The sequence below is a fragment of the Rhipicephalus sanguineus genome, chromosome 8 (assembly GCF_013339695.2).
Source record: "Rhipicephalus sanguineus isolate Rsan-2018 chromosome 8, BIME_Rsan_1.4, whole genome shotgun sequence".
NCBI classification, from domain to species: Eukaryota; Metazoa; Arthropoda; class Arachnida; order Ixodida; family Ixodidae; genus Rhipicephalus; species Rhipicephalus sanguineus.
The window spans coordinates 76,572,338-76,598,635 of record NC_051183.1 but is presented as its reverse complement, the minus strand read 5'-3'; the positions used below and the strand labels follow the sequence as shown (position 1 = coordinate 76,598,635).

General features: G+C 45.8%; 1 protein-coding gene across 5 annotated transcripts in view; it reads left to right on the top strand.

Moving 5' to 3' along the window:
* The window catches only part of LOC119402115 (SH3 and multiple ankyrin repeat domains protein 3), a 209,979-nt gene that overhangs the window by 162,087 nt on the left and 21,594 nt on the right, over window positions 1-26,298 (top strand). For 3 of the 5 annotated variants that reach the window (XM_037669228.2, XM_037669229.1, XM_037669227.2), the window contains 7 exons: window positions 7,589-7,660; window positions 9,699-9,824; window positions 12,652-12,832; window positions 16,714-17,015; window positions 18,290-18,572; window positions 21,748-22,002; window positions 25,346-25,531. In XM_037669228.2, the coding sequence (XP_037525156.1) occupies window positions 7,589-7,660; window positions 9,699-9,824; window positions 12,652-12,832; window positions 16,714-17,015; window positions 18,290-18,572; window positions 21,748-22,002; window positions 25,346-25,531 (1,405 nt within the window). The remainder of the gene's footprint in view (window positions 1-7,588; window positions 7,661-9,698; window positions 9,825-12,651; window positions 12,833-16,713; window positions 17,016-18,289; window positions 18,573-21,747; window positions 22,003-25,345; window positions 25,532-26,298) is intronic. The other 2 variants (XM_049418502.1, XM_049418503.1) reach the window with 2 other exon arrangements.

The following is a 26,298-nucleotide window of genomic DNA, read 5'->3' as shown; positions in this document are numbered from 1 at the left end:
AAGTCTTTCATTTTCAGTGTAATTACTTATATGGGGCTTCGCGATGATCTTCATCACCTCTCAGTCACGCGTGAAATTCATCATCGTCATGCTCCTTTTTTTATTTTTGTGTCCACTGCTAAGTGGAGAGCCCTCTCGGTGATCTCCACTTTATCCTCGCCTACGCTTGCCGATTTCATTTCGTGCCTGAAAATTTTCTAATTTTGTCGCCACATATAACATCCCGGCGCCCTCGGCTGCGCTTCGAATCTCTTGGTACCCATTCCGTTGCTCCAAATGATCACCGGTCACCTGTTCTTCGCAATACGTGGCCTGCCCAACTACACTTTTTCCTCTTAATGTGAACTAGAATATCGGCTGCCCCTGTTTGTTCCCTCATACGCACTGCTGTCTTCCTACCTCTTAATGTTATGCCTGCCATTTTTCCTTCCATGGCGCTCTGCGTAGCCTTTAACTTCTCGAGTTTCTTTGTTATGTCCTGAGAGTTTCTGCCCCACGTGTTAGCACCAGCAAATTGCAGTGGTTGTACAGTTTTCGCTTTTGGTACAGCGGTAAGTTGACGGTCATGGCTCTGCCAAGTTATTCAAGCGCTTGCGAATAGCTTCGCCATTCAAGTGCTGTAAGACGCAGCCTTCCCTCTAGCGTTGCCTGTACTGTCATTGAAAGCAAGGCAAACAATTCTAATGGTTCCTCTAATTTCGAGATAGATTGAACACTACATAATATCTCGTGCGAGAAAGTTGTGCAATCAGTTGGAGAACGTGTTCGAGCATTGTAATGAACTGGACATCCTTTGGTAGGGCGACAGTCTGAAAAGCTCCTCGGTGCTTTGGTGAGCTTGGCTTTGATCATATTGTGTGAGTTGGAAATAAATTAACAAAAGAAAGTTTCAAAGCTGCATGCGCAGCCGTCTTTCTGCATGAAGAGATGGCGTCGACCGAGTCTCAATTGCAGGCTAAACATTTTAGCCCTCTCAATTTGAATATGGCCCAGTTGTAAAGTACACTGGCGCTCACATTCCAGCGCCAGTGTGTGTGTCCTTCTTCTCTTCGTCCTTTTCTTTTCGCGCCCACATTCAAGAATCATGAGAGACCAACAAGCTCGCATCGCTGCCCTAGTAAAGTACATGTTTTCAAACGGCCGCTTAAGGAGGCGCGAGTTGTTGAGCATCTGTGCTGAAGATTTCATCGCCATCGCACGGATACCTACTTTAAGTGGATTTCTAATCCGTCTATGACACGCCGCAAGCAATCAGTCGCCCAAATGTGGACGTTGCATCGATGAGGGTTTGAATGTTTAACAATACGGTCATTGTTTATGAGTGGGCTCTAGCACCCGGGCCTCCCCTCTCTGTTCAGCTCGCCTGGGGCGATGCTGCTACGAAGAGTGGGCGTTTCGTTCAGTGAATCGTTTTAAATGTTCGATGTGGTGATTTATGCGCGCCGTTCGAGCGCGCTTTTTCAGCGCGTACAAGGGAACGCCCGCGGCGATAGCCCCTGTCAACCGCACGCCCCTGTGACAAGTATGCAGTGCGGTTCGGTAATTCTGTGCAGCGAGTGAAAAGGCATGGGTGCGACGCACTGTGCGATAGCGTAGCTTATCGAGACGATTGCCTTCTCTCAAAACCAACCGCAAGTCCACGTAATTAAAGAGGTACGTAGATAAATTGCAGCCAAATCAAATGATCAATGTCACAATTCCATACTACGTGCTCTTACACCACACGCAACACGCATTTAATAATTCGATATAATCATGCAAGCTTCAACAGAAAAAGCGTGTTCATACGAGACTATGGAGTTCGTGGTGTATACGGCGTGTGATATCTTCTGATAAGAACTTTTAACGAAGAATGAGAGACGATTGAGTTGTTAATCAGTGTGTGCGAGCAATGCTGCTTAGCCTTGTAGTGTGGGTTAAATTTTCTGCATATCTTTAGGGCTATTTGTGCAAAATCAAGTTTTAATTACAGTGCTATTGTGCCCAGCATTTATGTCTGAAGTAGCGAGAAAAGTATCCAAGTAGAAAAGAAGCCTCATTCTTATATTTAAACGGTCCCAAACATAACCGAAATCTAGCGACAGCACCCACACTTCGTATCTATCTTTGTTTCCTATAAAGTGTTGTTGTCTGATTAAACGAATAACAGAGAATCTATTACCGCTACTGGGTCAGCGGCACATCCGCCCTTCGTTCGTACTTCGCATGTCAGGCGGCACGACTTGCTCACAGGTGCTCATTACAAAAAAAAAAAAAGGAAGTGCCGCGGGAATTACATGATTTCGGAGGTTTGCACTATATGGGACGTCTAACACCTGTCGTGCGCAGTCAGTGTTTTTGTTTACTCTAAAGAAACACCAGAACGAAAAACGATTTTTCTCGTATTAGTAAATCACCTTTTTTCACTGTACCAAAAGCACAACTCTTGCAACAGTAAGGCGTATGTGAGTGCAAAAATGCGCAAAAAGAAAATGCAGCTAACGACGCCTCTTTGAATCTTTGAAGTTCCTGCGCCAATCCGCTGTGAGGTCATAGGTATTGACAGCGTCTACATAGTGTACCTACGTAGTTCTTAATAGGTAACAATAAGTTCATTGTCTTCTTAGGTGGCCAAAGACTTAACGTACTAACTCTAAGCAGATTTTGTTGAGTCATTGTCACCGAAATGCGAAAAAGCACTTTGGAATCCGTGACGTCACACTGGCATTCATATGCGGAGATTCCGGCGCAATATTTAGAAATTAGACTTTGACCTTCATTTTCTTTTGTATTAATTAACCTATGATGGTGGAATTAGAGGCAGCAGAGTTTTGAAATAATAGTTTCTTAGTCTAATTCATTGAGTGTATCACTTTTTTTATTATATTATGTTCACTTTAGTGCCCCTTTACGACCGATGCATTTATCATTTTTTTTTTTTGAATTTTTGGTCTACACTCGCAGTACTGTCTTGCATCTACTATTTCGGCGTACTTTAGCATCGAGGAACGTGCTTCACTGCGACTATTTGTCATTTTTGCAGAACACAAAACTTCAAATTAGCCGCCTTGTCATAGGAGCACAGACAGAACGTATAATACATAAGCGAATAAATAAATGCAGCGTTATATGCGTGTTCAACAGTGTCGACTCACGTAACTCAGCGAGGCGGCGTGTGCTTGTTTTTATTTTTCGCGCGGTTTACACGCGGGGCATACTCGAGACTGTCACGTTCTTGAAATACACAGTTTGCGTGCACCACTTGAATATAAGGAGGCAACAGAAGAAATAATTCTCGGGTGCTCTAACGGGCGCGTGCCAAGTTGTCGATCCCCAACAAGCGAGGACCGTCGTAGTGCCAACCACTCCATAGGAGGCTGAGCTGTCAAACACGAAAACCGCATCGAATGCGAGTGACAGCCGTGACATACTTTTCTTCTTAGCTTCTTTTTTTTCTTTTCTGGAGTCAGTATTACCCTTTCGCTATCCGTAAATCTTCTACAGGGCTTCGGCATACGCCATCTTTGTTTGCAATGTCTTCCTGGACTCCTGTATTGAGTGAACTGCTCTCGCATGTGACGCGGTATCGAGTTGCTGTCTGGAACGCTTCTCCCGTGCGAGATCTACATTTGGTACCTTGTTATGACTACGTCGCAAGAGTGACGGAGTGTGGGAACTGGTGCAGCGTGCAGCTTCGCCCGTTTCATCGTTTCACTATTCGCACTACAGCGCACGCTCGCTTCTTTATGGCCTTTCGTTGTAGAGCCAGACAAGGACGTGTATCGATCACTTATCGATCGCGTTATACCCGTGTTGTATACTTGTTTCTGAGTGCCCGATGGCCGGTGCTCAAGCCCCTTCAGCGACAATCTGCAGCCTCTTCCGCCGTACAGCCGCTGCCTGTCGGCAGTGTTGGCAACCTTCCAGTCAGGTGGCATTGAAAGATCTGTGCAACTCGGACGACTCACAGACAGAACCACTCAACTTCGCTGAAACGCTAGAACGTTGCAGACGTAGCCCTGGCCGAAAATCTCAACGTCACAAATTACAGGGACCGAATTCAGAAAACTTCCTTTCGGGAGTGCGTCTTGTCATTCATTGGTCAGCTGCCTTCGCTAATGATATTCCGAGAGCCAGGATTGGCTGAAAATTGCTCTTCCGAACAATTCTACCGATAGCCAGGATTCGCTGGAATTTTCTCTACGGACAATTATACCGTATAAGTACTTTTTGTGAATACCGGCCCTGGTTAATTTATTCTAGACTTATATAATGCTGGAATGAACATTGCTTAAATAAACTTAATGTTTAAATCTCAACAGTTTATTTGTGTTGATCCCTCAACATAAAGCCTTTTGAGCTGACTTCTCCAAACCCTCTTCCCCGGAATAATGGTAAAGCTGTACCCCGGCTCGTACGCCACCTGCTGTCTACTTATATTCTTTTTTAGTGCGACTATCGCTATATATCCAAACATCATATCTGCCATTTACATGAATAAAGCTCCACTGTCACGTTACGTTGATGTCTGTTGTCGATCAGCCACCCCGCATGAACCGTGGGGTGGCTGATCGACTTCAATGTCTGGCACTTTCCTTCCCGGGTACCAGCCATTACGGCAAAAGCGAAAACAGCGTGGGGCGAGTCATACCTCCTATGCTTAACCACTGCGTCAGGGGGAAAGGTGGTCAAAAGATCTTTAACCCGGAAGAGGAACACGGTCTTCCTGAACATTACCACGCCTGGAAAGACGTCGTGTCGCGCCTGGTCGTGCCAGAACACCATTAGGCTGCGATGACCCTGCTATGAGCGTTCTTACTTTTTCTCCTCAATCTGGCGTGATTCAATCCCGGCACGCCGATCGCAAGTCCCAGAAGACAGCTGTTTTCAATGCCCTCTCGCATCGCGCCCTTCTCCTCTCCCTCCTCCTTTTTTCACCAGCATCATTTCGAAACAAGTGACCACACCCATGCTGTATATTGACATTAGTCGGCGCGTGATAGCAGCCCCCTCCAGGATATAGCCCGCGGAAAGTAAGAGACATCAGCAGAGAATGTACCGGCGTGAAAACATCGTTCCGCGAATACCCGCCTTGCGCGGAAATTCAAGACTTTAGCGAGAGTGTGATGGTTCACGTTGGAGAGAAAATCCTCAATTTGAATCAAGCGGTGTGCTGCGTAACCAACGCACTACTTGTCGGGCCTACGGCTCTGTTGTGGGAGGTGTCGATAAGTGCTCGTTTGTAAGCCGCAGCAGCGGTTAATAGCTCTCGGCACGCGACAAGAAGAAAGAGCGGCAGCGCCACCTTAACGGCATTTGGTGAACCAGAAAGTCGACCGCGGAAAAGAAAAAAAGTTGCAAGCCTGAAAAGCGAGAAAGCGCGTGAGCGTGTCGGAAGAAGCTTGGGCTGCTTGCCGATAGGTGGCGGCACAGAAACAGGAATCACGGGATGATGACGAACCGCGTTTTTGGAGCTGAGCTGAGTCGCGAGGCCGTGCAAGTCAAGAACTAGAGACAGACGCTGAACTGGAATGAGAATGAAGAACTCAGAGCTGTCTCCGAATTATAGCCCTGCTTCTGAATTTTGCCGTATCGAAAACAAAAAAGTTTATTTGCGTGTAGGAAAGGAGAGAGGGACAGCAGCAATGCATCTGCGCATTTCGCACACTTTGCGAAAGTCGTTAATAGCGGTATCGATTTCTACGACCCATTTATTTACTCGCCGGTACTTACTGCATGCAGAGAAGAAACGGGATATATATTTGATATCTTTTGCGATGTTAAGGATAGCGGCCGTCCTGCCATTAACGTGCGCGCGCCGTGTCCCATACAATGCAACGCTCGTCCCTCACAAATGAGAGATTTTCAGTGCCGGCCCTGCTGCTGGGTCCCCAAGCTCTTGCGTTCTTGTGTACTATCTCTGCGTTCAAGGGCGGTGTCAGTAAGGAGGGGGGGTATGAGGGGGGGCTGAAGCCCCCCCCCCCCCGAAAATAATTATCGCCTGCCCCCCCTTTGCTCCCCCCCCCCCAAGAGCAAGCATAGTCACAACACAATGCATATGTTCCCAGCCTCCCTGCCCCCTAATGGAACTCACTTGTGGTGGCTGCACCCCCCCCCCCTCGCCCCCCAGTAAAGACATCCTTGCGCCGCCCCTTGCCTGCGTTATTCATTTCGCCAGCCGCAGTACAAAGAAACGCAAGAGCTTGGGGCTCCTACGCTTGGGGGCGCCATTCTTAAAATTCTATTGCGAGTCACACTGTGTGCATTTTACGCATATATAATTGCGCATGGCACGCATGAAGTGGTGCGTTCACATGAGTCGTCCTATGTACGAATGGAAAGACCGCACCCGACAGATGTCTGTGAGGGCGCACCAAGTATGTCCTGAAAAGTGAATAGCGCTAGAAAAGTTAAAACAAAGAACATCGTGCCAGACAGCTACGTAGCTGGCTCTGTGAAAGCTTGTGATTGTTAGTTCCTGGCTCCAACTCTTCTTTATACCAGTGCACTCTTCCTACTTTCCTTTCATTAGGAAGACGTGCCAGGTAACAGCGAAATCGGAACCATCGCTACCGCGTCTGGTGCCGTCGGCGCTACCCTCACAGCTTACGCGAGTTTGCGTAAGAACTTGCCATAGGCGCGCGAACGTGGAGGTGGGGGGCGGCCGCCCTTCCTAATCATTTGAGGAGGGCGCCAAGTCTGCCCGATACCCTTCCTCATTCGGAGGACATGGGCGTCATTGTGTAATGTGCAGGCTTATGGCCATGCAGGATTTTGACGATAATGGCGGCAGAGGACCCTTGATGTTGCGTTCCAGGAACTGTTTGACTTCCCAGCTCTTCCTCTCTAAAGTCGGGGACCAATGGCAGGCCGTTGAGAGAAGCACGTCATTGCTTCATGTTCACTCCTGCATTTATTGTGGAGTTTTTTTTTTCGGACTCGACCAACGGTGAGAGGGGGGGTGGCGGTGTTCTCCAGTGAGACTTCGCCCCCCCCCCCCCCTTAATGGAGAACCCTGCGCACGCCTATGGAACTTGCTTACCGCGTCTCTCCTAGTGTGCGCGGGTAAACTTAATCAAGCTGTGTGTACACTAAAGAACGCTCCCCTAGGAAGCAACCAGCAGTTCCAGCTCCTGCTCCATAGCAGGCGCTAATAGTTTTTTTTTTTTATTTTCCCTCCTGAGGGAGTACCGCGACGTAAGCCAAACTGCACGTTCGTTGAATACTTGACGTCGTCGCCTGTGCGCTATAGTGCTGACGTGCGTCGGTTGTCGACTTTCCGGGAGCGGATCCTCCGCGCTGTCTCGCTACGTGCAACGTCGCTGTCAATTATTCACACTCCTGAATATTGAAGGACGTCGGGCCGGAGAGACACGTCAATGTTTGTTGTGCTCTCCCTACACGCCTCTTTTATTCCCTTTGTCCCCTAGGTGTCGCTACCGTCTGCTCTGCGCGTTTAGGGATCTGTACTTGTCTGACGTTTTTGTTGGGTTACGGTCGCTTTTTTTTCTCGTTTTATGGCCTGGACACGTCGAACGTTAATTGCTGACTCCTGTGGGCCTGTTCTCGTGTTTTTCTTACCCCCATCTCCTTCTTTTCTTGCATCCAGAAATGCTTCCACGTGCAGAAGGATGAGCTGATATGGGACATCAAGCAGCATATCATCTCTTCGCTGCCTAAGGTTCGTATCTGATTTAACTAATCATTTATCTGATGTTTCTGAAACGCTGAAAGATAAACTTTCCCTTCTGAGTAGGGCGGAATGCGCCGAAATATATATTCAGTGAAAAAGATTTGCATTGATGTCACAATGTAGAAACCGCGTAATGGAGATGGTAAGGAGGGAAATCAATCTGCAATCCCACATAAAATCATGAGCCTTTGAAAACATCGCCTAGTTGCCTAAGTTCACGTGGGGTGGAAGACTCGCGTTCTTGAAAAAAAAAGGTGAAGTCTTTGATTTTCTAGCATACATGTTTGAATTTTTCTGGATAAAGTGCTGCTGTTAGAACGTACGTACATTCGACCGATAACGGGTCGTTATTTTCGCTATATATATTCGAAACTTCCATGGAACCTAATAAAGTACAGGAAACTAAAAAAACGACTTTGTTTATTATGTATCAAAAAGTCATATCTGTGGACGAATAGCGAGGCATGAGGCATGCATAAATTGTGGCCTTTTAGATCTGGTGGCAGTTCGTTTTAGCGCACCACTCAATCGCAGAGGCCATCTGTCCACATGACAGATTCGTGTTAAGCTTGCGAGGTCCGCGATCCTTCAGACAACGCGATAACGCTGCGCGATCCAGATAACGTTCTGCGATCGTTCAGATATCCATATAACTTCAGATAACGCTTCGCTATCCTACAGATAAGGCGTAGGAACAACGTGCGCTGCATAATTGCTTAAATCGCGATTTGAGGTACCTGCTACTGGAATAATGTACTACAGCTCAGTTTTAAGGGTGTACGAATATTCGAAATTTCGAATATGAACCTAATACTTTCCTTATTTGAAGCGTATTCAATTTTTAAAATGCGATTGAGAAACTTCTCCGTTGTTCGGCCACGGACGAATGTTTGAATAATGCGGTGGGTATTCGCACAAGTAACGAATTACGTATGCGCATTCTGTACAGGGCTGCTTTCTCATAGTAGAGTACCTCGCACTCTGAAACGTTAAGCATTTTTTCAGCTCACCGCTCTCCCGTGGTTGAGCACACATAGTGCTCTGAAACAGTGTCTGCTTGTTCGAAATACACACATGCGTGTTCCAAGGTTTTTCATATAAGGAGTTTTGTATACAGCTCTCCCCCAGAAGAGTACGTGGTATTCCAAACTGTTCACCTCTTGTTATAAAAAGATACTTGCTGTGTATGTAGTAAATGCTAAATCTTTTCTTTTTAAACGCGCAAGCGTGTTTATGCCTACCCGCCGAGGACATCGGTCTGTCCGCCTGTCACGTAACACGAATTGCTATAAAGAAGTTGAGTTGAATAAAAGAATGTCCCAAAAGCGAGGGGCACTTCATATTCAACGTTTTTATCACTTGCTCGACTCAACAATAAAAATAACAAAACGTAGACGTTTCGTCATCCTATGCGGGTGGCACCATCAGTACACAAATGGCAGGAAAAGAGAGAATAAATACCATTTACGGACTATACCGCCGTAAACATCAGGCAGGGGGCCACGGTTGGAAATTCGCGCATAACGATTACGACGGATGAACCATAAATCCACATGGGAGGCGAACGGTCCGTTTTGTTATTTTTATTTTTGAGTCAAGCCAGTGATAAAAACGTTGAACAGAAATTAAAGTAGAGAACGAAATCAATGACGAAAGGTAACATGTCGGTGCTAATGGGTTTGGAATTTACGACCTCGGGCTCAGAAGCCTACTGCTTTGTCGGCTGGGCTGTGACACTACTACTACCACTACTACTACTACTACTACTACTACTACTACTACTACTACTACTACTACTACTACTACTACTACTACTACTACTACTACTACTACTACTACTACTACTACTACTACCCTACTACTACTACTACTACTACTACCACTACTACTACTACTACTACTACTACTACTACTACTACTACTACCACTACCACTACCACTACCACTACTACTACTACTACTACTACTACTATTATAGTGCGAATACAGTCGTAAGCATGAGTGCCCGTCGTGTGCTGCGTTGCAGGAGGTGAAGGAAGGATTCAACTACGGTCTCTACTGCCCTCCGGTGAACGGCAAAGCCGGCAAGTTTTTGGACGAAGAGCGGCCCATCGCTGACTACCCTCTCTCCGACGCTGTCGCCTATCTAGAGGTTAGTTGACGTTTACCTTGGTTTTAGCTATTGAGTTATTAAAGGGGCACTAAAAAGAACAACATCTTTTTTCTCGTATTTGTAAACAACACTTTCACGATACCAAAAACACCACGCTTGCTGCAAAACGACTCTTTGTAAGCGAGAAAACCCGCAAAAAAGCAAATGCGGGTGGCGACGCCACCTTGATGTTCCCGCACCAGTCACCGTGACGTCATAGATTTTGACGGTGTCTATTAAGGCCTACGTAGCTCCTAATCGGCACGTAAATAAGAAGCACAGTATCTTCTGGGAGCCAGAGACGTAACATAACCAAGTTTCTGGAAATATGGTCGAGGCAGTGGGGCCAAAATACGAAACAACACTTTGAAATCCGTGAGGTCACCATAGGAGATTACGACGGGAAAATTAAAAGCGAAAATTTCGAAAATAATTTTTTATCTATTAATATATATATGGTGTAAGATGAATGACACTGGAGTTTTTAGAGTATGATTTACCAGTTTAAACAAATTTATTGTTTCACTTTGCATCCCTTCAAACGTTCAAATGACCTTAGCAGTGCAGAACACCCAACCCATCTGCCTTTCCTATCCAGATGGTTGGCACAAAGAAACGGGGTCATGCCCGTAGCAGTACAAATAGAATATTTCAAAGAACAGCAAAAATGATGAAGCTGAGGCTTATATCAGCAGCTGTTCTTTAGTGACTTGAATTAAATTGGAATTCTTGCTCTTTTTTTCCTTATCTGCCATAAACTGTTATCCTCTTTACATACATAATATGTTAGAATTAGTTTTTTTTAATGTTATAATATTAGTAAAATAGTTTTGCTTGTATACTTTTGTTTTGCCACGCGACATGCTCTTTTTTGTACATAATTACATTTCAATGAATCCGAACTAGCCTTAGAATAGTGATTCAGATGAACTTCCACAACTATTACATTTTTGTAAATTCTTTTATCAATAAATTCAAGTTCAATTCAATTCCAATGGAATGTATTGACGTTTGAGGCCTTGCACGGCGTTGTAGGTTTACATAAAGTGACAATTTACGACGTATTGAAAATCTGTCGGAGTGATGATCTAACTCACGCGGCGCAAACGCTTACAGTGACGTGCACTTTGTGCCTGCGCACTATGAGAAGAAGCAAGGATGTTGTCCGGTGTAGCAATTAATTGTATCTAATTATTCAACATTACTTAACCAGTTTTGCCATATGTAGACTGCACCTGGACCCTCACATTATAACAGTGTTGCCCAGGTACACAGTGGAATGTTAATATTCTTTCTCTCTAATTTCATGGTTGTTAGTTCGCTGAAGCTCTGTCGGAAACTACCACCGCTGATTTGTGTACTTTCTTTTCCGGATTGTTGTATATCCAAGTAACAAGCCAAGCCATGGCTAAAACATGCCAAGTTTAAACAGCATCCGAAGGTAGCGGCATGCACTGACGTTAAATGTCAAGTTAACGATACTAATTCCTTTTTTACTCTTATAATTATGTGCCGTTCGCACGAATTAAGTATAGGACATTATTGCAATAGCAAATATATCGATACTCCAGGAGCATTTTTGCAGTTGCTGTGAGGTTCCGTATGATGTACAAATCGATAACATCGCGCCGCGTCGCATGTTCTACATGCCAGTGAAGCCCTCCGAGGGCGGTGGACGATTACGCCTCGAGCCGAGAGGAAACGTACTGGAAGTCTCAGTCGCGCGAAACGCGCCGGAAGGGGTGCGTATCTCCGGCAGTAACAGCGTACATTGACCGGCCTGGTAGCGCGCGGCCGCGCGCGCTGTATCGTTACAGGGATTAGCAGATGGCTCATACCTTTGTACGTGTTGTGTTCTGATCGCAAAGCTTGCGTTGAAGCCATGGACGGCATCAAGGTCGCTTCGCTCACCGCAACGGCCGCGTTTCCTTACGCCAGCGTTTTGTTGAGTTACGCCAGGTCACATGCTAAAGGAGTGAGCTACTAGCCTTACTTCGTAAAGCATTCCTATTTGTTGCTATCGCATTCATTGCTTCGCCCTTGCGGCAAAAATGTGGCTTTTTTTGCTCCTTCTCTGTATTGCCCAGCCACACTTCTCCGTCGAGCAAAATTAAAGCAATTCGTTCACTTTTATTTCGGACGACGCAGAGTACATTGACACAAGAACAATACATTCAAATAACATTTCAATGATATCCTAAGTAGCACTTGGTAATTAAGTCTGGTAACTGATCTGTTGAGCAGTACATAGTTTAAGCGACACTCCAGCATATAAGAATAAAACTACGTGCTTTGTGTTAAAATTCCTGCGCTTAGATTAGGATATCTAGACATAACTCATCGTATCATATGCGGCACTTTGGGCACTGCAGGGCTATTATACTTTAGTGATCTATTGCTGCATTGATAAATTGAACACAAAGGTATACAGCAGGCGTGACACTTTCTACCCGTATCTCCACGAAGACTTATTTATAGAACAGAAAAGCCTGTATAAATGATACAATGACAACATGTGTGGGACGTCGTTTATTAATTAAACTGTCACACTTTAATTAAATGTCCAGATGGATATGCCTTTTTACTTTGATAATGCATCAATGTGTGAGCGTACCGCTGCAGTACCTGTGATGAACACATACGAATGTTGGCAAACCTCTCAGCGTCGTTCATAAGTGCCACTAGCGCTATCGGCGAGCGTCCACGGATATGCCAGTTATATCTCCCCTTTGTGCATTCGAGGGCTCTTGCCTCGCACAGATGATGCGTGCGTAGTCCGCGAACGCGGTGCGTCGCTTGTCTTTGCTCATGCGAATCGTGCCCGCAGTTACGCTACAAGCGGCGAGTCTACAAGATGATCAACGTAGAAGAGAAGCAAATCAAGCAGCTGCACACGCGAGCCAACTTGCGTCGGATGCTGGATCACGTGACCAACTCTAACGTGGACAAGATCAGCAAGCTCTGCACCCGGGGCCTGGACCCGAACTTCCACTGCCCTGACACGGGAGGTGAGCGCCTGGTTGTCGCTATCTCGACGCCGAGAACGCGGGTGGTTTACCGCTCTTTAGTGATACAGTGCATAGGCGTCAGTTACAGGAAAATCACCCCACCCACCCGGCCACAATTACAGGCTGCATTTGGTTACAGACAGACGGCAGGATGCTGGAATGGACCTTGTACAATCTTCTAAATTTCTGGCCGCGACAATGGACAAATTTTCGTTACGTCTACCTCACTCTTAAAAACATCCGTATGCTTAGTCTGGCTTGACGATCTCCATGCCTCCGGGACGGCTGTGTGATGCAAGCATATTTTTAGTGTACTTATAATGACAGTTTTAATTTCTTTGCAGTCCAAGAGATCTTAACAACTCTTCTGGTTACATAAATAGCTAGCGAACTGCAGTTGTAACATTAGCAATTAAATTGTGTTCAGTTCAAAGCCCGGAGTACATTTTATATCCAAAACTATAGTTTGCGTATTCATTCCATACTACTTCTAAAGGCGTAGCGGAAAGCTTATTAGTGATCCATATTGGTATCTTAATGCTGCTTTCGTGCAGGCAAAGCGAAATATTGAAGCGTTGATGTTAGAAAATCGAAGCTCCATTACCTTTATCACATTTCGACCTCTGTCTCACCCCTGCAGTAGATAATATTAAGCAACATATAGCAGTTATTAAGAATGGATAGAACAGAAATAACAGAAAGTTTTGGAACAAGTTCAATTCATCATGATCACTAAGCTCCATCTAGTTGGTAATAAAGCGTTGTGGGCCGACAACAGGCGAATTTACAGGAGCGAAAACATGTTTTGAACAGCAGCTGGCGTACCAGTGGTAATGAAAATGGACAGGCGTTGCTGAGGTCACGTTGCGATATTAATTAGATAAGGACTTTTGCAGGGACACGCTAGGTATGAGTGATTGGGTCAGAAAAGCAATAAATGGGCCTTGTTAGCTCAAACATAAAGCGCTGTGTGTGTGTGCGTGTGCGTGTGCGTGTGTGTGTGTGTGTGTGTGTGTGTGTGTGTGTGTGTGTGTGTGTGTGTGTGTGTGTGTGTGTGTGTGTGTGTGTGTGTGTGTTTTGTGGCGAGTAGCTGCATATACCTGTGTCTTGTTCTCCAATCTTTGTATTTCGTATTGTCTTTAATTATCGGCCTCTCTTTCAGAGTGTACACGTTATTGCTTTCGGACAATGTAGAGCTGTTGGTGGCTATGAGAAACGTTCATGCTGTATTCATGACATCTTGAGATGAACGGACAGTCTCGGATCGGGACTCGTTAGCTATTTCATGATAATCGCATATTCCATTGCATCCTGCAGTTAATAACGCGTGAACTTTGCCAGTTCTCCACTTTAAGTTGAGGAAAACCTGTTTAAAGTAGCCAAAATATGCTCTTTAATTAGCAACGTCACACTATGACCTTGCTGCTGCATTGCGAGTAGCGGGCTTCACATCACGTGCGTGCAAGTTGACTTTTCAAAATATACTTAAGCGAATGAATATCTGTGCCCCTTTAACAATAATTGCATGACTAACCCCTTTTATAAGATAATTTATGGCTTAGGGTATGGATGGCCACTGCGTGTTGACCATTCTCCACCAAAGTTCCTCTCCCTCAGGCGCGGGTGGTGCCACTGGCTTACTTACCATCTAAAGGTAGTATAAAGTAAAGCCACCAATGGAACGTGCCGCAGTAGTTCTGTAAGCCGCCATTGCAATGGGGAACTTCGTTGTTGGTCCGGATCAACAGCCAATTCTAAATCAGCTAATCAAATTTAGGATTATTTCAGCACGATCTCATGGAGCGCTTTCACGGCCATCGCCCGGCATTGCGCGGCGTCGGACCATCCGACTCTTGCATACGGTGGCAGCTGTCTCGAATACAAATGCGAACGGATGAACCAAGGGCTTCACTTAGATCTACGCATATCCGATATGGCGGCAGCTGTCTCGAATACAGATGAGAACAGGCAAATCAATGCTTTCGAATAGACGTACGCATACCCGATGGCACTGTTGAGTGCTGCTCCAACAGCGGGGACCCTGTCGGGTCGCGGGAGCACTGTTCAGAGTGTAAACGTGACTTCCAGATTTACACAGACAGCCGTAACTGTCCTGCTAACTACCGATATTATTTTCCACATTTTACACATTGTAACAAGATGCTTAATCAGAATTGTAGCACCTGATGAGCCATATTGCTGCCTCATGGTAAATGGACCTGTCAGTGCGGTACTCTTGGAATTCACAATACGTTCTTAACTTTGCGTTAAGCCTAGGCAATGGCTGCAAAGGTACATTTTATTCCTGTCCACGCTTCGCGCTACATATTCCTGTACATTAACCAGCGATTGGGATGCCTTCCCATCTCAGTTGGATTCTGCTGACGCGATGCTACCTTGATTTGTCAGTCATATGCGTAAAGTTGCTTTCAAGAGATATTTTCTTTTTCACATTACAATGACCGACCATGCCCGCATCGTAACTGGATTCTGCTGACGCGACGTCAGCTTCATTTGTCAGACGTATGTTTAGAAGTGGCTTTTAACAAGTACTTTCTTTTTCACATTACAATGGCCGACCATACTCATCTCGTGTGATGATTGTTGTAGCCAGGCCACCCTTCGATGCGTTTTCTGTAACTGTCCCCGTACGGGGATGATCGTGCTCAATTTAAGAAGCTCACGTTGATCAGTCACGTTTATCAGAGCAAACTAATGTCGAAATACTGACACGATAAGTCATCGCAGCCGAGGGCGTGGCTCGCGATGAAGACACCTTCATAGCATTCAATTAGAAACAGCAGATCCGCACAAGTGACTGCAGTCTGAGTTAGCGTTCCACGAAGTGCGCAGACAGTTTTGTGCTGTGATAGCCTGCGGTGACAGTGACCGAGTGTGCCGGTGTGTCTATGCTCGCTGTTCCTCTCTCTTTCTCTACTCTTTCACAATGCAACCTCCCGCTACGTTCTTTTTCCAGAGCCGGGCGGCAAACCGTACTTTTTCTTCTGGTCAACATCATCCTGCCTTTCATTTTTTGCTTTGTCACTCTCCTTCCTCAAGAAGGCCTGTAATGAAAGGCGATATCGTCGTAGTTTGCTGTGCTAGTAAAAACGACAAATATTAAAGCCAAGCTGTATATAGTTAGATCCTAGCGAATCGCGCCCTCTTAGAAAAGACGCGTAGAACAACAATTTTTGGCAAGCCGACTAACTCGACAAATCCAGTGTTTTTACGCCAGGAAAATGGACAGTGGCGTAAAAAAAATATAAAGGTGCATGATTCCGCCGACATTGCAGAGTGACGTAAACAATTTTGTATCAAAGGCAAGGCCACTTTGCATAATAAACGAACGTCATAAAATTTTTCTGCTTTCGAAACAACGTGACTTTTTATGTAATACAGGATTCCATTTTGAGACCGCTGCTGATGAGATAACATTCGTCATGCGCAAGAGAAACACCATGATCTTTGAGTGTACGCCTTTTTATTCGCACAATATAATCAATAATGATAATATATAAGTTGATGATAACAGTATTCACTTTACTAGACACACCACAGTCACAGCGTCACTGGTTTCTGTCTTCACTATCGATTCATGCGCAAGAGAAACACCGATATCTTGGAGTATATGTCTCCGTATTCGCTCAATATAGTCAACAAGCATTACATATAAATTCACAATATCAATATTTACAATACCAGACCCACAATAGTCTTCCACCATCTTGGAAATGGTGGAAGGGCTCTGAATTTTTCGTGTAGATGCACGGTTAACCAGGAGAAGGTCTCGAACCAACTTAACCATGCATGATCAAGCATTGGTAGCTGAAACTTCATCTACGCTTTCTCTTATTTCCCTAAATTCAAATCACGACAAGCAGAGACCCCGCTGACGCTGGCTGCGGGCCTGAAGAGCCCTAGCAAGGTGATCATCGCGCTGGTGAATGGCGGGGCGCTCCTGGACTACCGCACTAAGGACGGCAGGACGGCCCTGCATCGCGCCGTCGAGAAGAACAACCTGGAGGCACTCAAGACTCTCCTGGACCTGGGCGCATCGCCCAACTACAAGGACGCCCGAGGATTGACGCCGCTCTACTACACGGTGCTGTGGAACGCCGACCCGCAGCTCGCCGAGACGCTGCTGCACGACCACGCTACGCTGGGGGTCGCCGATCCGCAGGTACTTACGTACTGCTCTTGCTTTGTCTTGACGTCATGGCGCCTACCCGCCACGGTGGTCTAGTGGTTATGGTGCTCGACTGCTGACCCGAAGGTCGCGGGATTGAATCCGGGCCGTGGCGGCCGCGTTTTCGATGGAGATGAAAATGCATGAGGCCCGTGTGCTTAGATTTAGGTGCGCGGTGTCCCTCATATCATATCGTGGTTTTGGGACGTTAAACCCCAACAATTATTGTTATTAGATGCGAAGCATCTTATGGCGGAGTTCAATCCGGTGGTGGTGTGCGGCGTGACCACCCGTACCGCGCATGCGCGAACCCTCTCCACACACCTCCTCTCCCATTTCCCCCTCTCCCCTTCCCATCTCACCTACCCCTCTCCCACTTTCCCCCTCCCCATCCCCCCCCTCACTTTCTCCCTCTCCCGCTTTCCCCTCTCACTTCCCCTCCCCTCTCCCCTTCTCTCTCTCCTCCCCTCTCCACTCCCCTTCCCTCTTAAACGCAGGCTCGACATGCCGAAACGCTGCTTCGCATCGCGCCATGGTCCCTTTAGCGGAGATGGTGTGATTTTATGCCATGACGCCTGTACTAGGACTTGGTTTTCTTGCCGACTGCTTCAAAAGCAGATTTTAAGCGAACGGTTGTTCTGTGCAGTTATAGGAAGGGGTTTCTGTGGAGAAGCAAAGATAAAAAATGACTCATCAGAATATTTTATTTGCCTTTCGTAGCAACAAATAGATATAAAGAAGCAATAATGTAGTTAATTAAAACAATGACAATGGTGGCACATCAACGAGGGAGAAAAAGAAAGCTCTTAATTTAAATACAGAAAATGTTGCCAGCATGCATACAGTGCCTACATGCTCCTGTCTAATGGCAGGACGGACATTAGGCAGTAGCATGTAGGCACCGTATGTACGCTGGCGGCCATTAGGCAGTAGCATGTAATGGTACGACAGAAATTTCGTAGCATCATTTCATGTCTTTGTTCGTAATGGCCTATCAAAACATACATAGCACTCGCTATTAGACAGAGCTCATGCTTCAGCAGCGGTGTGTTTCAGTCGCAGAGAGGTGCACCTACGATGGCCTGTTTCATTGCGGGTGTTTTTTAAATAACTAAGAAAGTCCGGAATGCTGGAAGTGCATGGTGCAAACGTAGATAGGTTTGCTGTTGCTTTGTGCTCGTTGAGTTTATGACTAGGGAATCCATCTGTCAACAGAGAATGAGTATGCCATGGACACCATTGCAATGTTTTATTTTCGTTCGTGCCAGGGCTGGCAAGAGGTGCACCAGGCGTGCAAGCACGGCCTGGTCCAGCACCTGGAGCAGCTTCTGTTCTACGGGGCGGACATGAACGCGCGCAACGCGAGCGGCAACACACCGCTGCACGTGTGCGCCGTCAACGACCGGGAGAGCTGCGCAAGGGTGCTGCTGTTCCGGGGGGCCGACCCGGCCGCCCTCAACTACGCCAACCAGAACCCTTACCAGGTCGCCGTCATCGCGGGCAATCTCGCCCTCGCCGACGTCATCAAGAATCACAAGCCCGAGGACGTTGGTGCGTACTTTTACCATAGTCACATGCACATATCAATAGATCGACACACTTTCTTTGGCTGGTGACACGTGAAAATCAATTGCAAGTGTCACCAGCCGACAACAATGATACTAAAACCGTTATACAGGCAGTCACTGCAAATGTAAGTTACCATTGTTTTCGAAACTGGACTTGAGAAAAAAAGAAAGAAAAAGAGAAAGGGAACACTGAAATTTGGCTGAGATGTGCGGGGTTACATAAATTATGAGTGAAATCTGTGATACGTAGGAGATATGCTGCAGTGCTGAAGTAATGTATTGATGGTTGTTTGGTAATGCGGCGTATGGCAGCACACACCGGGAGAAGAGACGAACCCGACGAACAACAGGACAACTTAGCGCTTGCGTTGTCTTTTCATTTTCATGTTCGTCTTTTCTCCAGGTGTGCGCTCCCTTCCACCATATTGATCAGCCACCTAGCCACAAGTACATTTTGATCAAGTTTGGTAATAAATCTGAATGTTTCTCCTTAATTTACAGGACGTCTAATGTAAGACATGTCTATTTAAGTCACAAGAACTAATGCTGAGTGAAACTTTGAATTCGATGCCTTGAGCGCATATTTCTCAGTAATGCATATTTGTGTCTAATCCCTTGCCTTGTAGACATATGTGGCCAGCTATATTTGAGGGACTCCTTCATAAAATGGTGGCTCACAGGCAGAATTGTAGTCTATGACATTCATGATCAATAACCCTAGGACATCGGTATGTCCAAGCAGCCCAGCATACTTTTTTTTCTTTCGCTTAGCAAAAGAGGTTGAATTATATAGCCCCTTGCTGGATTGCCTAGTCCTCAAACGTGGGTTGATTTCAGTGCTAAATAAACAGTGTTTGCATAATGTTGAAATGCATGAAGCTTAATTACGCACGCCACATGATTCGACTGAGGATTGAGGTTTGCAAATGTATTCAAGGTTGTTAAAAACAATTGCATTACTTTCGCATTAGTCTAGAGTTTATATATGCTTGTTTCTGAAACAGAGATTTGATATTCCTGACCTAGTGACTGCTTACATGAAGTGTTATTGGCGTGCACTTGCTTAGAAGGGCAACTCAAAGTGCCCTGCACTGAGTGGCAACGGGCACATTATTGCACAAGTGTGAAATCATGCATGACACATAGCATGTTCTTGTCATATATTGCTCTCATGATGCATGTACCCATACAAACGCATGTAGTGTAGCATCCAGAAATATGCTTACCTCATTATCACTTTATTTTCCTTTGTTGCTGGTACATTCGCCTGCTTTCGTCTACTTGGTTACATAAAACATACGTTAGGAGCGTCGTTGAAAGAAAAGTCAAGGTCGATACCACTCAAACATCTGTTACGACGACACTGCAAAATTTTCATTCCTTCTCAACCAAATGCACACAAAGCTGTGGAATAATGTCGATGAGCTTTGTTTGTGCTGTTCAGAGGTTTTATTTTTATAGGTGTTCCATCAGTGAATTGCAAATAGCCTGAAGATTCCAATTTATTGAAATGTTTATGTAATGCTACACGGCTGCTTAGCCTACTGGTACGCCATGTACATGTGATTTGAAATGGTGCCTGTCTTAAACGAATCCCGAAAAAGTCTTCTTTTATCAATTGCATTACATCGCCATCACCATGCGCACCAGTTGGTGTCATCGGTGTGGATTTGACTCAGTATCTCACACGTTCTGCAACGGCGGTAATAATCGCTAAATTTTTATGTCACCAAAACTATCAGATACCTTATATGAAGTGTCAATATTAAAGCGTAAGGCCGCAGAAGTATTGTGGATTTTCATTCATAGCTTTAAATGGTGATACTGGCTAACCTCCGCGGGAAAATAGAACTCAACCGCCCTTTTTGAAACAAAAAAGCTTACCATCCATAATACTTCATGTTCATGACTGTTTTTTTTTTTCACTTACACAACGTGATGTTATTATGGTAGTACAACTGGTGCAGAACCATAGTTATTGCCGGGTACACGCGAAACAAGGCAATGCCTTGCCGGAAATAGAGGTGGAATAGATTTGCAAGCAGGACTTATGTGAAAACAGTTGATACTTAAGGTGTTTCACAGTTTTTTTTCATCCCTGCCGATGCCAGCACTAGAATCAGCAGCAGGCTTAGGGCAGATTCACCACTGGAGCAAGTGTGCGCGTTCTGTACTGACTGCACGACGGCAGCCAAGGAAAATGCACTGAACAAGAAAAGTAATGTCAGTCAGTGGTTTTGTTTTTCATCAAATGCAACATGTACGGGAGAACGAGAAGATACAAGAGGGCATACGAGCGAGACAGGACAGACGTAAACGAAATTTGTAAAGCGCAGATACAAGAGCCGAAACAGGCGGTACCACTGCCAAGCTTACCAAACTGCTCTTAACACATGCCATATTCAGACAGTTCAGTTCTTGGTGAAATGAACTAATCAAGTGTGCGCTGATCTAAGTTGTGCCGCGTACTAACCCAGAGCTTCACTTGTATGTCGGCGAGTCAAAAATTATCCGCACTCCTACGGTCTTGCATCTTTTGTTTGTCGCACGGTCCTCGCTTTACACCCAGGGTCACTTGCGTCACCTGCCGTGACTGGGAAGGCATGACTGTAAGTCACTTCAACTGCAATTACGGAGGAAAATGAAATAAATGGTCGCTATCCCAATTAGAATAAGAAATCGAAGTCTATAGACTTGTCTTTCGAATAAAACAAACTGGTATTTGATGCTACGTACCAAATACGTTGGACGTTGTACGAAGAAAGATTGTCGACAAGATCCCGAGTGACATTGAATTTTATGGAAGAAACGAAGTGTTGACCACCAAGGAGGAGCTGGCGGATCACAACATTGAGAATCCGCTTTCAACACTGACGGTCCACGGCGGATGACAACATTGAGTTTGCAAGTGACGTGATCATTTCATACTTTGACTGTAAACTGGTGGCCGAGTTGGGCCGGGATATTGGACGTCCGTGCTGAAAGCGGATTACTCAAATTTAAGGAAGTTGGCATGAAAGAAGCTCTACCTGGGAAAGCGGATATTTTTGAGTCACTGTCGTGTAGTTTACGTGGTAGAAGTAGTGCCAGTGACGGCAGCAGGAGCGAAGATGCAAGCGCCACCTGACGGCGAGCTGTGGTGTGTGTGGCGCGTGCAGTGCCGTACCGCGAACCGCCGACGTACAACCCTCGCCGGAGAGCCAGCAGCGCCGCCCTGAGTCGCACGCACAGCGACCCGAGGCTGGAGCTTGTGGTGCTGGGCGCCAAGCCGCCGTCGCCGTGCCCGTCCAATCGGTCGCTGCCCCCGTTCTCATCGGCCGCGTCTACTGCGTCCGAGGCCTCATCCATGGCCTCGTCTTCGCACGCGAACGACTCCGAGGGCAGCTCGGGCACGGCGGCCTCTTCGGCCACCGGTGGGTCCCTCCACTGATCGCCTCTTGTGTGTCGCGTTATCCATGTCAATAAGGAGAGTGCGAGCCAGGAATTCATGGTTTGAGGGTCTTATTCTTATGTAAGAGGACGCTATTAATTTCATATGGGTGTAAGTGATACAGGAGTAACTGCGTACAGGAGTACCTGCGTAAGGTGTAAGTACTTGCAGGGGAACAGTGACGCTGAAAAAGAGGCGCGTATGCTTCGAGCCAACGTTTTTACTAAATAACTTGTCTTCATTCTGGTTCCTGATGAAGTCAGTAAGGGAAGCGATGTGAGCTTGTTGGTATGTTATTTTCGCTTTGTAAGAGCGCAGCGAAGAACGCTGTGTGTTGCCAGATTTCTCCTTCACTGAATGTCCGACTTCTTTGCTGCACTATTACAAAGTGATACTGACGAAGATAGTTCACTACTGTAAACGTGGATTCGAAGCTAAGACATTTTGTTCGTGTATTGTTGATAACCGCGGGTGACAGCACCTATAGAATTTTCTGTCTCGCATCAGTGTTCCAGAGAGTGCACAATCTAGGGACCCTTGATAGGATAATAGTTTCGCTCCTACAACTAGGTGGGCTATTCACTCCATCATAGAGGAGTAACGAGTTGTTCCATGTGATGAACACTGGCCGAGCAAGAAATGCTTCAGGCTGGAGCTAATGTTTCGGCAGAATGACTCCTGGTGATGACAGGATCACTTCCGCAAACACTGGTGCTAGGCTGAGAGATTCTAATGTTAGGGTACTGTTGATAACTGTGGGTAATCTCTCCACTGATAGATTTTTGTGTTGAGAAGCTTAACCATAAAGTTCACGCGAATCACTTGCCCTCCTTGTCCTACGTGTATAACCGCTTGATAGAAAACTTATATTGTATCAAGTACACTGAATGTGCCAGGGCCTAGTCGAACACAATCTGTTCAGAGGTGCATTAACTCAGGAAAATCGGTTTAGCTTTGGCCTCACCATTTACTTTAGGAAAAACAGTCAATGGCTAGCGTATGGTAGTTGCTGTTAGTTCAGTGAGTGCAATTCTCTGTTCCTTTTTTTTGTTGTTTAGGGAAATTATGTAGGCAAACGAGAACCTTTTCATCAGCAAGCACTCTTCGCGATTAGTGGACTTTGGTTGTCTAATCACATCACTTTGCCAATATGTGTGGTGTGGAGGGATGTTCATAAAACGTTGCACCAAGTCACAGAAAGAATGCTAGCTGCTGTTCTGGGAACAAGACGAACTTCATTGGTGAAGCAGTCTTTATGACAATACCAAACTGGCATCTCACGGTTTTAACTGGCTTGAACTTTATCTCTCATATTGTCTTTTGTGACAGTGGGCAAATGACATAAGCGTTTAATATGTGCGGCTAAGAGCTCAAATTTAGGTTGAGGTTGCAGGAACCGAAAATCAGGCAGACCTAATGTTTACAGCTTGGATGTCTGCGTATGATGTGCCCTGTGTTCTATTGCAACAAGTGCTCGTTCAGAATACTGGCACATTTCACAGGCCATGTGAGCTATTGTAGGAGTGCCAATGATTCGCTAGGTTGTTGAGGTTGTCATATGTGATATGCCGTCGTAGGATGAAAATTACAGCCTATAAGCATCGGAAACTAACCTGGTAGATGCATAAAAGTGAGGAGGTGGTGTCTCGCATTAAATGTAAAGCAAGCATGCTTTACGTTGCTAATATTTTACATGCTAGCAATGTTTGTTCGTTTGAAATGATTAGCCTTACGTATGCCTTCTAACGAGCTTTTACCATTAAGCGAAAAGTCACGATGGTTTAGAAATGGTAGTTACATGTATGTGTATCTGTAAAGGGCACCTTCGTCTAGGATGCAGTTCTCTTTTTTTTTTTGCTTCTAGGCAACCTCCAAAAAGCATCTTTACGGTGGCAGAAACAACCATGCCTGATAAACTTTTGAAAGTTGCAGAACGACGTTTATACTTCCACATTCAGGAGTTTTTAAGTTGCTTATAAAATTATTTTTACCTTTTTTGAGAATTCGTGTGTGTTTGTGCTGTTTTCTGTGAAATGGTGTGTGATCTCTGACTGTCTGCACGAACGAGGGAACAACTACGAGGCTCACATTCTGCCCGTTCTGGGATGTTGGCCAGGCAAATATATAAAAAGATTTTTTTCTGCATGTCAAATGACCAACAATGTGCATGGGACTGTATGCAGGCATGTAGTGTGAGTGCAAGCTTCACGATATATGCTGTTTTGATTGCTGCGCGCGGTACAATACCTTACAGGTGGACAGAAATTTAGTGATGAGCGCCCACTTTCGCAACTGCTCTTCAAATATATGGTGTATCACTTGATCTAGCCCAGTTCATGGACAAGCCGCTGTGATACTAAGCGAAGCTATACTTTAATTTCAAACTGTAGCTTTCTCCGGTAGTGAGTGCCCTCCGCTATTAGCCTTATTGTAAAGCTCCCAAGGAAGTGCATTGGAATCATATGCCATTGAAATTTCTTAAGTCGGAACACTCCAGGGGCGAGACACGATGTGCCCAAGACAAAGCTTTATTAATGCTTCTTGTACAACACCGCCGCTGGTTTAGTACGACTCGGCTGTGAGTTTGAGTTTTGGTCACGGCAGCTGAATTCTAATGCGAGCGTATATGATGAACTCCCATGCGCCGAGCATTCAGTGAACATTATTAAATCTATATGGTCACTTTTAGTTCAAAACCCTCAATCGTAACCTTTCTGGTAGCATCCGTGGTGCTTTCAGGCGTTAAATTCACTCAATGTATCAACCAATCAGACCACTGATAAATCAATCTGCTATCATATGTTTACAAAAGCTGCACCTGGACAGCTGAAGCACAGTGCTCAACGATAAGGAGGTAGCGTTGACGGAGATAGCTTCGACTGAAACCCTTAATGGAGTACGTGTATAAGATTTCCTTGACTTAACATCAAAGTAGTAGCCGAGCAGTATTTATTGTTATCACAGTATACTTGCCTGCAACTTACCAACTTCATTTAACATACAGATCATTACCAGTGACATTCGTTTTTAAGACTTGGTGAGAATATTTTTTTCTGTAGCCCCTGAGTATTAGCTCTAGATCCTTGAGCCATTCGCTACGAATATTGTTTACAGTTACAGATACGGTCTTTTGCAACAATCATACAAATAAATATACATTGATTTCCTGTGCTGCGACGGGTGGAGTATATACGTAATATCAGGTTGTTGGTTCGTTTTCTAAATCTCAGACAAGAGGCTGGCAAAGCCACTTAGTTCTCGCAGTTACGCACTCTCACTACCCGCGCTGACAGTCTCGCGGTCGTTGGTCGCGCTGTCACTCGCAGACAAGAGTGCCACAAGCGAATCATCGGGTGTCTGTACGAGCAACAGCGCGCACAGCTGTGACTCGAGCACGGACAGTTCGGACACGCCCGAAGTGATCACGGTCGGAACAACGTGCGTCTGCGTCACCGAGTACCAGAGTCCACTCCAGGGTCACCTCTCCCTCAACTGCGGTGACATTGTCCAAGGTGGGTGACACGGATCCTCACTCTCACTAATGTTATTGGAAAGGACACTGAAGGAAACGTTAGAAGGCCCCTAAACCACCCAGAGGTCAAAATTTGATTGCGGTGTTGAAGTTGTGCACGAGCCTACAACGAACACGTAGCCATGGGAATTTTCGCAAAATGGTGCCGTAATAGCGGAGGTACACGCGTTTGATGATCGAAACGCCGCCCTCGCTCGTTTCCCTCGCTACGCTCCGTCGCTTTCCATCGCTACGCTCCGTCCGTCGGTTCGTCTCCCCTTCACGCAGAGTGCTCCTCTGCTAGAAAGAGCAGGGAGCGCGCGTATGTCGGCTACAGACAAACATGTTTTAGTTGGTGCTGACAGGACGAGATGCGGGTGCTGACGTCACAGCCAACGCTGGAGAAACGGAAAGGGCCCGAGCGGAGGACGGGGTTGTTTTTCTATTTTGTGGCTCTCCCCGGCTCGTAGTGCTGCCGCGTGTGACATTGTTGTCACGGCATTCTGAACTTTATGCGCCTGAAATGTTAAAGAAAATACCGGAGGTGGTTTGGGGGCCCTTAAAGGGGCCCTGCAACACTTTTCGAGCATGCTCAAAAAGCGCTGCCGATCGGTAGTCGAGGCTCCCTAGAACACGCGAGCCAAATATTATAGCGATGCGCACGGCCTGGAATTTACAATAAATTCTCAAAGTCAGCTGAAAATCGCTCCCTCTTCTCTCGACAAATGATGTATTAGTCCGCAAAATATGACGCGATTGTCGGCAGTT